At 43.5% G+C, this 14,219-nt stretch overlaps 1 protein-coding gene across 3 annotated transcripts in view; it reads right to left on the bottom strand.

Annotated features, from left to right (window-relative positions):
- LOC112155447 (neuropilin-2) overlaps positions 1-14,219 on the bottom strand; it is an 84,301-nt gene that overhangs the window by 45,133 nt on the left and 24,949 nt on the right. For all 3 annotated transcript variants that reach the window (XM_036209609.1, XM_036209610.1, XM_024287068.2), the window contains exons 4-7: positions 9,473-9,700; positions 7,254-7,409; positions 7,004-7,173; positions 302-457 (exon numbers count right to left, since the gene is read on the bottom strand). In XM_036209609.1, the coding sequence (XP_036065502.1) occupies positions 302-457; positions 7,004-7,173; positions 7,254-7,409; positions 9,473-9,700 (710 nt within the window). The remainder of the gene's footprint in view (positions 1-301; positions 458-7,003; positions 7,174-7,253; positions 7,410-9,472; positions 9,701-14,219) is intronic.

Genomic DNA, 14,219 nt, shown 5'->3' with positions numbered 1-14,219 from the left:
ATCCATCCATGGATCCATCCATCCATCCACCCATCATCCATCATCCATCATCCATCATCCATCCATCATCCATCATCCATCCATCCACCCATCATCCATCCATCATCCATCATGCATCATCCATCCATCCACCCATCATCCATCCATGGATCCATCCATCCATCCATCCACCCATCATCCATCCATGGATCCATCCATCCATCCATCCATGGATCCATCCATCATCCATCCATGGATCCATCCATCCATCCATCCCTCATCAGGATGGCCTGGAACCTCCAGCTTCTGTTGCTCCGCCCACCTTGTGGTTCTTGCTGTGTCTGTAGATCATCCAGTCCTCTCCGTTGGTGCTGATCTCCAGCTTGAAGGTGGTCACATAGTACGTTTTCTGGGTTTCCTTGGAGATGGCGCCCTGCGTGGCGATGCCGGTCAGCACCTTCACGGTATGAAGGTCCACCTGAAGAACAGAGAAGATGAAATGTCAAGAATGATGAGGCTGCAGAGACACTCACATACTTTAACACTAACAGAAAGCAAAGTCAAATAAAAAGAAGAGTTTTACTTTGACATTTAGAATGTTTTAAATGAAACAAAAATGATGTTTTTTCTCTGATCTTATTCTTCTTCTCCTCCTTATCACTATTTTTACATGACGATCTCCTGGCTGATGGTAATAAGCTGCAGCTCATCTTCATTTCCGCCTGAACAAAAGCCAAACTCCCCCCAGTCCAGACAAAAGGCTGTTTTCCCTCTGACATCACACGTCTTCACAGACATCTGTGTTTGTCAAAATGTCTGGATAACGATTAAACACTGTCAGTGCTTGACATCTAACCAGGAACAAATAATGCAGCTTTAAAATATCATAATGAGAACAGAGATGATGAGTCAAAGGAATTCATTAACCCTTAAGCACCTGATGGTCATCAGAGATCTTTAACTTTTCAGACATTAACATCAGAATTCCAGTCTGAAGGAGATATTTCCTGATAAATATTTGTGTTTAGCTGAAATAGAACTGGACTCCTCCATAACGAGAGGCTTTTACTCTGAAGGTCTCTGACTTAACTCAGGAAACCAAGCAGTTTCAGAACCGAGAAGTTTCAGAACCGAGCAGTTTCAGAACCAAGCAGTTTCAGAACCGAGCAGCTGCAGAACCGAGCTGCTGCAAAACCGAGATGTTTCAGAACCGAGCTGCTGCAGAACCGAGCTGCTCCAGAACCAAGCTGCTGCAGAACCGAGATGTTTCAGAACCGAGCAGTTTCAGAACCGAGCTGCTGCAGAACCGAGCTGCTGCAGAACCGACGTGTGAAGCAAAGAAAGAGCAGCTTTTTCCAATCTGCAAACATAACATGTCTGCAGATGATTCAGTGGTTCCTCTGGGAGCTGTGAGGCCTTTGCCCTTCAGGCCCGTCACTGTGAGTTCTGATGATGGACTAACACACAGAACCACACAAACCAGGGGTTCTGAAGATTAAAACGATTCAGAACTTTTGATGATTCTTTTTTAAAAGAAAAGTCTTTTTACAAACTTTCTGCTCCAAACTTTCAGTAAAAACAATTATCCTGCTTCCTCACATCAAACGAAACCTTTAACTTTGATCAGAACTTCATTTGTTTAGTTTGGTGTTACAGAGGAGAAAACTCAAATCTCTCTCCGGTAACACGGCCAAGTGGACCCCAAATGGATCAAAAGTGTCAGAAAATGTGAGCATCAGATGTGTTTGTCTGCAGTTCCTGTGGTGGCCCCGCCTGTGTTTGCTTAAGTAGGGACTCAGTAGGTTAGCCCGCTATGCTAGCCAGCCGCCTGGTGGACAGCGCAGCTTGCTAGCTCAATACAGTGAAGCTCACTGTGGGGGAGCACGCTAGCATGCTACAGAAGATCTTGCTAGCATGCTAAAGTGGAGCTCGCTAGCTCAATACAGAGGAACTAGCTAGCATGCTACAGACGAGAAGCTAGCAATCTACAGCAGAGCTCACTAGATCAATACAGCGGAACTTGCTAGTCCGCTTTAAAGGAGTTTGCTAGAATGCTACAGTGGAGCCGCTAGCCTGCTACACTGTCCACTGGGTGGCTGGCTAGCGTAGTAAGCTAATCCACTGAGTCCCCACTTAAGCCAACGAGGGCAAACACAGGTGGGGCCACCACAGAAACCAAATTGGGGCCCAAATTTTCTGTCCACTTTCAAACCATCTGGGCCCCACTTGACCTCACTGGCTGGTCTGTTTTTTTTTCTCCTCAAACAGAACCGTCGGAATGAACTCCAGCGTTTATGGTTCTTCCTAACAAAGCTGGTTTTTGCCACAAGAAGCTCGTTTTTCTGGATCATTTTTTGAAGTCTGTGTGGAAACATCCAAACCAAAATCTTTCCAAAAAAAAGGATTCCAGCGGCTTCCATCACAAAAAGTGTCGTTCCTGCTTTGGGTCTGTAGTTTACAGAAAGGTTGGTGTTTCTTTTTTTTTTATTGTATTCTAAACAGTCTCAGATCATTATGCTCCCAACGCCATGCTTGATAAACAAAGCCTCCACATGTCCAGAGGTTCAGGATGATGGAGAAATATGAACAGTCTTGTTCTAATCTCATTTTTTCCACATGAAAAGTTTGGAACTTTTTTTAATTATTTTTTAGAGAATGCATCCAGAAGCAGAAATGATGGAGTTGTTCTTGAAGCATGAGCATCCCATCGTCCGTCTGAGGTCCAGCAGGTCCATCATCCCCCCATCAGTCTGTCCTGCTGGAGTGTTCAGGTCAGATCTTCTTAAGGCTGTCCTCTGTTATAGAGACGTTCTCCAGCTTGTTATGAACGCTGAAGAGTTTTTTCAGATTTCTTTGTTTCAGAGTGCAGAGCAGATGATGAGGGAAGTTCAGCCGAGCCTCAGAACATTTATCCTCCTCCAGTGGAGCTGCTCAACCCCAGAGACTGATCTGACTGTGCTGCACGTCCCGCTGGGGGGGGGGGCGCAAAACAATCGGGGAGGTAAAACGCTGCGCTTGTTATCTGTCAGAGAGACAGGTGTTTTAGATTACCTCCAACACACACATGCTGCCGGGGCGAGAACCAGATCCACCAAGACAACTAATCAATAACCCGGAATCCAGAGAAAACACGGGCAGACAAAAACGAGGCTAAAGGAGACACAAAAACAGAAAGAGATGAAGAGACGATGAAATGAAAGGGAGAGGAAGAGAATGACGCGAAGGGAGCTTTTCTCAGGACGGGTCCTCATCAATCACAGAGCTGTTACACTAAGAAAGGCAGCTGCAGCAGTCATCATCAATCTGCTCCAGCTCCCAAACCGGACCGGAGCAGAACAGAACGGACCGGAGTGGAAAACCAAGGAAAATCCGTCTGTGTTTGTCTGTTAACAGGCGCAAATGTTCAGTTCTTGTGGAAAAATACTCTGGAATAGAGAAACTCTAACCTTGATAAGAACACAGCAGAGACTGTTGTCATCCTGTTGGAGTCCGACAGAACTTTAGTCAGGTTTGGGCCGGTTATCGGGTCGGTCCAAACCGACAGAGATCTGCTGTGAAGCTTCAGATCAATGAAAGCCAGTTGGAAATAATCTTTTGCTGAAGGACTGACTCACTTTTGCTTCAGAACCATCTGCTATTATCATATTTTAATGTTAACTCATTGACCAGAAGCTGTCTGAGGTCGGTAGCTTCATCCCATATGATAATGCTTTCACCACCATGCTTCTTCTAAAGCCTTTTAAAGTTGAAGTCCCATTAGTTGTCACGTACCGCAGTGTGTGAAGTTTGTTCTCCACACTTGACCCCTCCCCCTAATGCAACCTCTTAATGTGAGTGTCAAACAGGGATGCACTGGATGACTTGGCCGGGATTTGAACTCACGCCTTCCAGTCGCGGACACTCTACCACAAGGCCACTGAGCTGGTTTTAAGAAGTGCGTATCAAAAAGTCACTCCCAGCTTGTCATATATGGACCTATGGTTCGGGCGTCGCTTTGTGACGTTTTGGGTGTCCCCAACTCGTCATTCTTTGATGTGCTGGCTGTTCCCATTAAAGGTCGGGGGCCCCTGATTAATGCATCTATTCTCCCTGGCTGTGGTCCAGTACCAAAGGCCCTCTTGGTACTGGACCACAGCCGGCACGTCAAAAAACAAGAAGTTGGGGACACCCAACTCCACGCTGGACCCAGAGGGGTCCCAAACCAAACGTTTATATAGGACATGTTGGGAGTGAGAAAGCATTGACCCCTCGTCCAACAATGGTACGTTCCATTTCCATCCCTACAGGTGGTCATACGAGGATCAAGGGACCCACAAGCCACACCTGTGCTCCCCTCATGATGCAGCTGGTCCTTCATGAGCCTCAACGGACCGGACAGCCCAAAAACCTGCAGAACCCGTACGGATCAACCCCCCAGTGGACGACAAGGCGTCAAGTGTTCAGATGAGATGCAGACATTGTCTTTTTCAAACGTTGAACTTGTAGAATTCCACATCAGATCTTTCTCTCGTGCAGATGCAGGTATTTGACACTTCTGTGTTCGTTTTCTCTGTCATTGTGGAGCCGATAAACCTCCTCCTCGCCTTCCAGTCAGGAACAGAAATGAGACTCTGAAAATGCATCATAATCATCAGCATGGAGCAGCTGCCAGATCTCTAACTCTGTGAGCTTCAGAGTGATGTTGTTACACCGAGACCGCGGTAAGAAAACAGCTGTGAGGCCAGAGATGTGGTCTGTCGGGGCTTCGGTTCTCCCATGAGCGCCGTCTGACTTTGACGGATCTGCTGTGACGTTTACTCCTGAGAAGTTTGGCAACTGTCTCCATCGTTTTGCTCTTGTGAATCAAATTCATTAGAGTAGAACAGTGAAGAGAAATTCTTGGGAAATGGCTTTATAACAGCTTCCAGATTGATGTGGAGCCGCAGTCCTGGTTCAGGTCCGGACCTGAGCTCTGTGGGTCTGCATACATGCTGATGCCTTTGGCAGCAACTTTCTTCTTCTGCATGTTGTGGAAGCACCAACATGATTTTAAAGATATTAGTTTTTCACTTTAGTTCTGACTTAGAGTTGCAGTAACAAACAGTTGTGTTGTTTTCTGGTTCTAAGGAAAGCAGAGGCTGCAGACAGGAAGCTGTTCGCTGGAAGACACACAGCAGCAGTGAGACTGATGGGACGCTGGCTTTCTGAAGCTTCTTGGCTGCGACCAGTTCCTGAGCTTTTCTGGGACGAGCTCCGGCCTCAGAACTACTGCTTCCAGTCAGCATCTGTCTCCCATTATCTGTGATTGAGTCATGGCTCCTAATACGCATTGGGGTACATAGCTGATCACCAGCCAAACACTCACATTCTTGCCTCTCAAACTCACCTAGCTGTGCGTCCAAGTGTAGACTGTTAGGATGTCGTGGAGTTAAAAGCCTTGGATAAAAGTTTCCAGGACTTTGAGAGTTTAGGTTGTATTTGGAAAGCTGGCAGCAGATTAGTGAGCAAACTTTGCTTTGCAGTTGGATTTGGCTCATTAGATCCGGAGTTTCAGGCTAAATGTAGAATCCAGAAGTTTGCAAACATGACTTAAAATCTCACCAGAATTTAGAAAATGTAAAGTACCAGATGAGGATAAAAGTGTTGCAAAGGAGACGCCTGGAGTGCATGTGAAAGGATGCTCATGGGGTCAAATCAGGATCTGCTAAAAGTCAACGAAAAAACAGAATTGTAAATTTGGAAAAAAAAATCATAAATTAAAATAAAAAAAAATTGAAGACTTGAAATAAAACTTGAACAAAATATTGCAAATTTGAAAAAAAAAAAACATCAGTATTTTTTCAAATTCAAAACAGCAACTGTTATTAATGGATACTTACTTTTTCAATTGGAAATTTCACATTCATAATTTTTTTAATTCAAGTTTTCGGTATTTTTTTCAAATTTACAATATATTGTTTAAATGTTCAAGGTTTACTTCAAGTTTTCCCCAAAGTTTAGATTTTTTTTTTTAATATTTACAATATATTGTTTAAATGTTGAAGTTTTATTTCAAGTTTTCCATTTTTTTCCAGTTAAATTCTGTTTTTCCAATTTTCAGTCTGTGTTTTGTTCACTTTAAGCAGATCCTGATTCGACCCCATACATGCTCCCATGAAGGTCTCTGTGCTCAAAAACAGAAATAGCTCAGATGTAAACAGCTGGAAGCAAAAAGCTTCACCTTTAAACTCAGAGGCTCTTAAAACTCCGCCGGCTCCTTTGGTGAGACAACCAGAAGGTGACAACCAACAAGATAATCTGCTGTTTACACAGCGCGTCTGACTGAGAAGTGCTGGTCTGAGTGACCCGACTGCAGCTCCCGCTGAAGCTCCTGATGGCCTCATAACTCAGGCTAAGCCGGGGGATGGCACAGAGCTGGCGCGGCGGCGGGACACAGGAAACAATGCCTCACCCCGTCTGCAGGACCTTGATAGCGCCGCTCCTCCCACTCCCTCAGAGCGGACGCCGGCAGACTGACAAATACATTCTGCTCTGCAGTCGAACACCAGAGAGCTCGGCTGCTGGAGCTCAGGACCAGACGGGGTTTAGTGTAGACCAGAGTCTGCAACCTTTTCTGCTAAAAGAGCCATTTGGACCAGGTTCTTCCTGACCAGCGAGAACCGCGATTATCTTATAAAAAACGTGATACTCATGTGTTTGTGACTCTTCATTTATCAAATGTAGCTTTAAATATTACAAAACGGTGACATTTTTCACAATTTCAAGACAAACTAAAATCTCTTCTTGATTATTTAGATCAGAAACTACTTTGATTTCTTTGGTTATGTTTTGCTAATATTTCTGTTAATTATTTGAGATCTAAAATAAATATTTTTATTTTTCTATAATTAGTTTCTGTTTTGTGCTTCTGTCCAGCCAAAGCGGTCACTGAGCAACTCGGGGGTTTGTCCGGGATAAAGGACATTCAGGTTCTTTGATGCAGAAGAGCTTGTTGTATTTTTATTTCTGGGTTTGTCACAAACATCCAAACGATAAAGAGCGGCACCTGAATGTACTCCCGGACGCTGTCCTCGTTGGGCGTCCACGCGTTGTCGTTGCAGTTGAGTCTGGCCTGTCGTGGAAGCCAGTGTCCCTCTTCGAACGTGGAGGAGGCGGTGATCTGCTCGTCGGTGATCTTTCCAGACTCCATACCAAAAGGGTTACTGCAATGAAAAGCTGCAAGAAGAGACAAAACGGTGAAGATAAATGTGTACGTCTCATTTTTTTTAAATAAAAGTAGACGAACACAGACTTACTCTCGCTGACTTCTTTATGCGTCATGTTGTACCGGGCGGAGAAGCCGTCTTTAGCTACTGCCATGTCGGTATGAAAGGCCAGGGAGAGAATCCCGGTGGATGAGTGGATCTCAGGAGGAACTCTCGTCCCACAGTATCGACCAATCAGAGGGCCCACTGTGGAGAGCCCAGATTTATTGGATTAGCCATCAATCTCTCTAAGGAGGAAGTGCCAATGGTGTCAAAAGTCTTCCTGTTTGATTCTTTGTTTCTGACGACATCTGCTGCTAACTCCTCCCCCTCCTCCTCGCCGCGTCCCCACGCCGGTCCCCGCCATTGTTCCACCAAAGTGCAGAGCTTGCATTTATACAAATGTGTTGAAATCAAAGGATCTGATTGATTCCTGGACCGTCTTCCTCTCAGCCGACTGTACCGACACTTGTCAATACGCCAACGCAAACAGATGACTGTGATTTACAGCCCAGGGATGTATGGATGTAAAGACTGGAACCACAAATAGAGCATTGATCCCCCCCCCCCGTCTCACACAAAGATATACACATGAGGAGGAGAGAAAATAGGCAGTGATCGATCACTTCTATTGATTTTTTTTCTTCCCTTTGGAAAAAAATGTGTGGAGGGGGTTTGCAGAGGGGGTTCTTGGGTAAATAATGGCCATAACTCTTTTCTGGATGCTTTACGGTGAAGGGAGAGGAGAGCGGAGCGGCTTTATTATGCAGTAAATTATAGCAGAATTTAATTGACACTCTTCTACATCAGAGCTCAGCGCTTTTGTCTCTGTTCCTTATGCAGGAAATGAGGATGGAAAGGTTTGAAAGCCAACAGTTAAGGCCGTTTATCAGTCCCGATAAAATCTGAACATTCTGCAAATGTTGCACGTGCACAGTGCACGGATCAGAGAACGGTTTTATCTCATCTGCTCTCCATCGGTTCGATTCTGCAGTCTAATGAAGTGAAGCGGAGAAGTCTGGCTGTTCGGGGATCATTTTTCTTCTTAATCTAAACAAAATGATTTGCATGTCGTCTCTTTGCATTTCCTCGCACTCAAAGAGGTTAAAAATCTAACATTAAAGTCGGAGCTTTTCAGCTCTTCCTGTCGGGAAGATGGCGCTCCGTAGAGAAGGGAAAGTCCTTCCCATCTGACTCCGGATCCAAATCAGGATCGCTTAAAGTGAACGAAAATACAGGGAGTGTAAGTTTGAAAAAAAAATGTCAAAGTAGTTTTAAACTCGAAAATACATATTGAAAACTTGAAGGAATTATTGAAAATGTGAAAAAATAAAATTGAACATTTGGAAAAATAATATATAAAAAAAAAAACATTGAAAATTTGAAAAAAAAAGTTAATTTGAGATAAAAAGAACAACGTTCTGCAGCAGAAAAGACGGTCACCATGACCTCTTAGGGGACATGTATCGGAGTCAAGGTCGGGGGTTTGAAGGTTTAAAAAATGTGCATTCTGCTTTTTGGGCTATCTTGGAGTCTATCTCATATTTCAGCTACATGCTAGCCGTTTTAGCTAACCTAAGTTATTTTTCAGGCTAATTTGGTATTTAGCTAAAATAGCTATCAACTTTAGCATTTTCTGGTTTAGCTTTTTGTTTTTCAGGTTTTCACTCTGTTTTTTCGTTCGTTTTAAGCGGGTCCTGATTTGACCCCATAGCTGTCCTTCACACCGCCGTCATTTATGTCTTTTCTTCTGTTCACTCGCATCATTCTCCCTTTTCCTGCAAAGCCTGCTTTACATCTTCGACGTAGCAAACATAGCATCTTTTTAGCTTCTTTTAAAATTGTTCGGATCACGTCTTTGCGTCCGACATGCTCTCAGTGAGCTGAGTTCTGCAGAAACCTTTTCTTTTTTCGTCTTCCTGAGGTTGGCAGAGGTCTCGGAGCCTCAGAAGCTTCCTCCAAACTTCCTCCTGCAGGTGAACCAGAAATATCGCGGCCCTGAGCGCCTCCCTCCTCTGGTCTTTTTCCCTCTCCTGCTTTATTTTCCCCTTTAAAAGTCTTTCCTCTACAGTAGGCGCCAACATCCTGCCTGTAAGCAGAACTTTCATCTACCAACACGCTCTTCTAAAATAGTTGCTGCTCCACCTCAGTCGATAATGATGTGGGCATGGCAACACAGTTTGGCTGCACTGACTCACAGCGGCGGTAAGGCTGAACCCCCCCATCTCAGTGAGCCCCCTCACAGCTGTGGGAGGCGGTGGGAGTCGTACCTGCGGGGAGCCCGTCCCACACCTCCAGCCAGTCGTACTTGCACTCCCCCTCCCCTCCTGGGAGGGGGTCGTTCTCCAAGTCGAAGGTGAGGAAGTTGAGGGTGACATCCATGCTGGGGGGGACCACGATGATGAAGAAGCACTCCAGGTTGTGGGGGTATTTGTCCGGGAAGCCCGGAGACTCGATGAGGCCGGAGTGGCTGGTGAAATTCCGGGAGCAATCCGAGCCTGAAAGAAGGAGAAAGGTCGGAGTAAAAGACGGAGCTTTGGAGCCGTTTGTGACGTATTCACACTCAAAACAGCTCCTTAACGGAGGATTTTCCCCCAAAAATGGTTTACGTCTGACTCCAACCAAATGAAGTAGAATTAGTCACCATGTTGGAGCCAGACGTCCTCAGTTGGCAGTGATTGATCCGAGTCGATGTTTCTATGGTAACTCTCCAATCATTTCTGAACCATTGACTGTATAAGAGAGACATGGACCTAACGGGTGTGACATCACTCATAGAAAACAGTTTACTTCCTGCTCCAACCAAATGAAGTCGATTCAGTCGCCATTCTTTCCTCCATACGGACGCCACCATGTTGGAACCAGACAATAAACAGTGATTGTCCGAGATGGTCTGAGTTTCTATGGAAACCACTCTGACCAATCAGGAGTGAACTTGATGGAAGGCCACACCCTTACCACTTGATACTGGGCTCCAATCAAACATTGGACGAGGGGGACAGCAGGCCCCACCTACTTTTATTGAGGCCTCTGATTGGTCATTTTAGAACTTTAAAAACTTGAACTACAGAAAAAAATATCCTGAAAAAAGAGGATAATCAAGAAGATTAAAAAGGTATCAGATCCAGAATCTTTAGAATGACTGAGTAACAGCTGATTATTTTCTATAGAAGTCTTTGGGATTTCGGTTTGTTTGACCCACTTCCTGTTTGGAACGCCAGGGGGAGGAGTCACTCAGTCCAGTTCTCATTTACAGTTAATGTTTTCACCAAGTGCCACTCCCAGGTTACCAATAAAACCAACTCTCACCAAACCTGCCAACCTGCTGGTTTGATTATACCCGACCCAAAAAGACCAGAACCGGCCCAGAATCTGATCCTCACCAGTCCATCATTTTGAAGCGTGTGCTCATAATTTTACTGTTTTTTAACCACACCGACATGTTTTCTAACAAACAGAGAGAGTTTAACGGAAAAACTGAGACTGTTTTCTACTTTAATAAAAACTAGAGGACTTTCAAAATAAAAGTCTTGATATTTCCTCCATAAGAGAAGACATAAGAAACAGCTAAACTGACACATTTTAAAGACTGAGATTATTTTCCAGCTGTGTGTTCTTCATCTCTCGTTTCTGACCTTCATGAGGAAGTAACCCTCATGTTTTTAAAAACATCTTTCTGCTCCACTTTTCGCTCTGATTTTTCTGTTATTGTGATCCTCTGTGTCAGAACCCCCCCTCACAAAGACTCTCCCGGGGCGTCCCGAGCGTCTGGCCCCCCTGCAGAGACTGTCGGGGAGTGCGGCGGGTCTGCATGGCAACAAGCGCATGTGTGAGCGTGGAGTGAACGCCTGAGCGGCTCTGTAGCCCGCAGCCGTTTGGTTCTCCTCTCATTACTTGATGTTCATGGACACTCCAGAAACATTCCTGCCCTCCTTCCATCCGATCTGTCCGTGCTCATCGCGGGAAACCGTCCTCATCCTCACTTCCAAGCAGAAGTTTGTTTTTCTGTCCACATGTACCGTCTGTTGCCGGGTAGATTTGGGGATCCTGCTGAATCCTGGGAGATCCCTCAGAGTTTTTTTGAGCGACATGCCGGCATTTAAATGAAAATGTGTCTGCTGGAAGCTGAAACGCAGGAGGAGGAGTCAGCTGAGATCCTGTCACATGAAGCCTGGATGCAGAGGAGATTTACTGAACTCTGACGGCGACCACACACAGACTAGCAGCTCCAGTAAAACCTCCACCTCACTGCATTCCACCTGGGTGTCATTTGGGTTTGGATCCCGGCTGACGGTGAACTCCAGCTCCGTCGCTCCGTGTTTATTTATCGACTGTTTAACCAAATCTCTGCCATCAAACTGAGATCAAGCTGCTGTAGACCCCCCCCCCACCACGATCCCGCTCCTGTTTACTAAACGCTCCGACCGAGCAGCGTTTTAATGCCATAATTCAGGGAAATATTCTCTTGATGATGTTTAGACGAACCGAAACCAACTTGGGAAGTTCTCAGGAGTTTCTCTTCGGAATTATAAAGATTTTAACCCTTTAGAGCTGGAGTCTCAAACTCAATCACACAAGGATCCAAAACACACCTCAGATCACGGCCGAACAGGATAAACATTTATTAAACACTCTAAAACTACATTTTTAAAACTTTAAAACTGTAACTTTTTAACATAATTATGAACTAAGTATATAACATTACCTGGGATAATACTAGTGTGAATGCTGATGCCAATTTGGCCTAAAAAAAAATAATAATAGGTTATCCAAAACAGCCATCATGTAGCTGAAATATTAACTAAACTCCAAAATAGCCTAAAAATTCTTAGTAAATGCCAAAATACTCCAAAAAGCTCACAGAATGGTAATTTTTTAAAGCTTTAGAACAATAACGTTGTAACATTATTATGAATATTATTCCTGCCTTTTTAAAATGATGCCTTAACACCTGAATTTATTCCCACCAATGAGAGAAAAAATTCAGTTATGTTTTTGTTTTTAAGTAAATGCTCCATTTAGTTTGTTTGAGACAACAGGCACTAAGGGGTTAAGTTGAAGCCTGGAGCCAAAGCTGGATAAAAAAAGATTCAAGGACCGGAAAAGTGTTCCAGAACCAGATGGAGAACCCGAAAGGAAAGTAACTTTCCAGAACCCAGACATTCGGTCCGGTTGTGGTTCTGTATCAGAACATGGTTTCAAACGGGTCATTTTAGTGGGATGTGATGCAGCAACAATCTTTGGTTTTAGTCTCACCGTTTGAAAATTCATTTTTAACGACAGTTCTGCTATAGTTTGGTAAGTTGATCTCCAATTATTGCAAAAATTGTTCAAACCTGTTGGACAAACAACCAAAACTCGCTGCTGAAGCTTTTGTGTAGCAACTAAAGTCCAAGTTTCAGTAAAAAAGTTTCAGAAATTCTCTCCTTTTAGGAGAACAACCTGAAGGCAGACAGACGGATGGAAGCAGCAGAAGTTATTAGAGGGATTGGAAGATACGCATCATCCTTTGTCTGTGTGTGTTTGGATTTGAGTATTATGGGGTTCCTCCTCATCCTAATCTTTAGTCTGTGGATTCAAACATCACCGTCTGTCCGTTCTTGTTTTCTTGTCGTTTGTTTCAGTTTAAGATCAAACGCAGACGTTTTATCACCTCTAAATAACCATAACTCAAACGTGGATGAGAGGTCAGAGTTGCGTGCAGACATGTGTTGGTGAGTAACCGTCACGCCTGCGCCGGTGCGTTCATGTGTGCGTGTAAGTTCTGGGTCACAGTGACAGCTGGGGGCGCCCGGCCCAGACGGTCACGTCTGATTGGCTGCCCCACCGCCAAGGCTGTGGCAACACTGGCTGGATTTTTTCTTTTTACTACAGTTTCCATGGCAACAGGGTTGTAAACAATAACAAATGATGTTTTCATCGTGTAAGCCCCTCCTTCTATCAGGTGTGATTGACAAACGTCGCTAACGAACCAAATCTGGGATTAAAGGGTCAGAAAATCTCCGACGGTCCAACAGATTTCTGTAACTGAAGGGAGATTTAATTCATCGTCGGTTTGGGAATCGGTCGAATAAATCTGGACTTTATTTTTCATTTTATTTTATATTTTATGTTATTATTATATTTTTTGGTTTTATTCCATTTTATTTTACTGTGATATTTGTATTTTTATGTCTTCATTGTACTTGTTATATTTTTATTTTTTTTTGTCAGTACTATATTTTTATTCTATTTTATATTATCATTATTTTGTTTTCATTTTTTATTTTATTATTATATTCATATTATTATATTTTTATTGTATTCTGTTTCAATTCACTTATTTAATTTGTATTTCATTGTATTTATTTTATTCTTATATTTTTATTTATTATTTGTTATTATATTTTTATTTTATTGTATTATATATATTTGTATATATATATTTTCTCCCATGTCTCAGGTGTTCCCAGTAGAAGCAGCATCTCCATCATGATGGTTCCATAGAATCTTTCTGGTTCGACTCTGAGCTGCTCTGAGAAGAAGATGGAACAGATGTTTGTCTACAACAGAATCTGTGCTGCCTTCACTGACTGCAGGACTTTTGTGTGCAGTTCTGTCATTGATGTGGCAGAAACTCTATAAACTCTTTAATTTGAATCCATGAAATTAGAGAGAAAACTCAAAAACTCCTGTAATCTGTGTTTCTTTCATTGTGTTTAAATGTTTAGAAATCTGTGAAGTGAATGACAGAGCGCTCACTCTGACTCTTTTTCTGAGCATGTTTTCCACTCGTGGATCCAGAGTCTGAAAAGAGGGAACGTTTTCAGGCTTCTTAACTTCATCCTCTATTTCAAACTCAAATATAATATTTTTTATTTAGTTTTTAGGAGTCAGAATGAACACAATTTAAATGTGAAGAATTAAGTTTTTTTCTTTTAACTGGACTGAAGCTGTTGGATCTGCAGCGACGAACAGAACCGGATCAGATGAGCCTGACTCTCTGTTAGTAGCAAAGCTGCTTCGGTCCACTGGGAG

The sequence above is a fragment of the Oryzias melastigma genome, linkage group LG21 (assembly GCF_002922805.2).
Source record: "Oryzias melastigma strain HK-1 linkage group LG21, ASM292280v2, whole genome shotgun sequence".
In the NCBI taxonomy this organism is placed as follows: Eukaryota; Metazoa; Chordata; class Actinopteri; order Beloniformes; family Adrianichthyidae; genus Oryzias; species Oryzias melastigma.
This window is presented reverse-complemented; position numbering and strand designations above follow the sequence as displayed.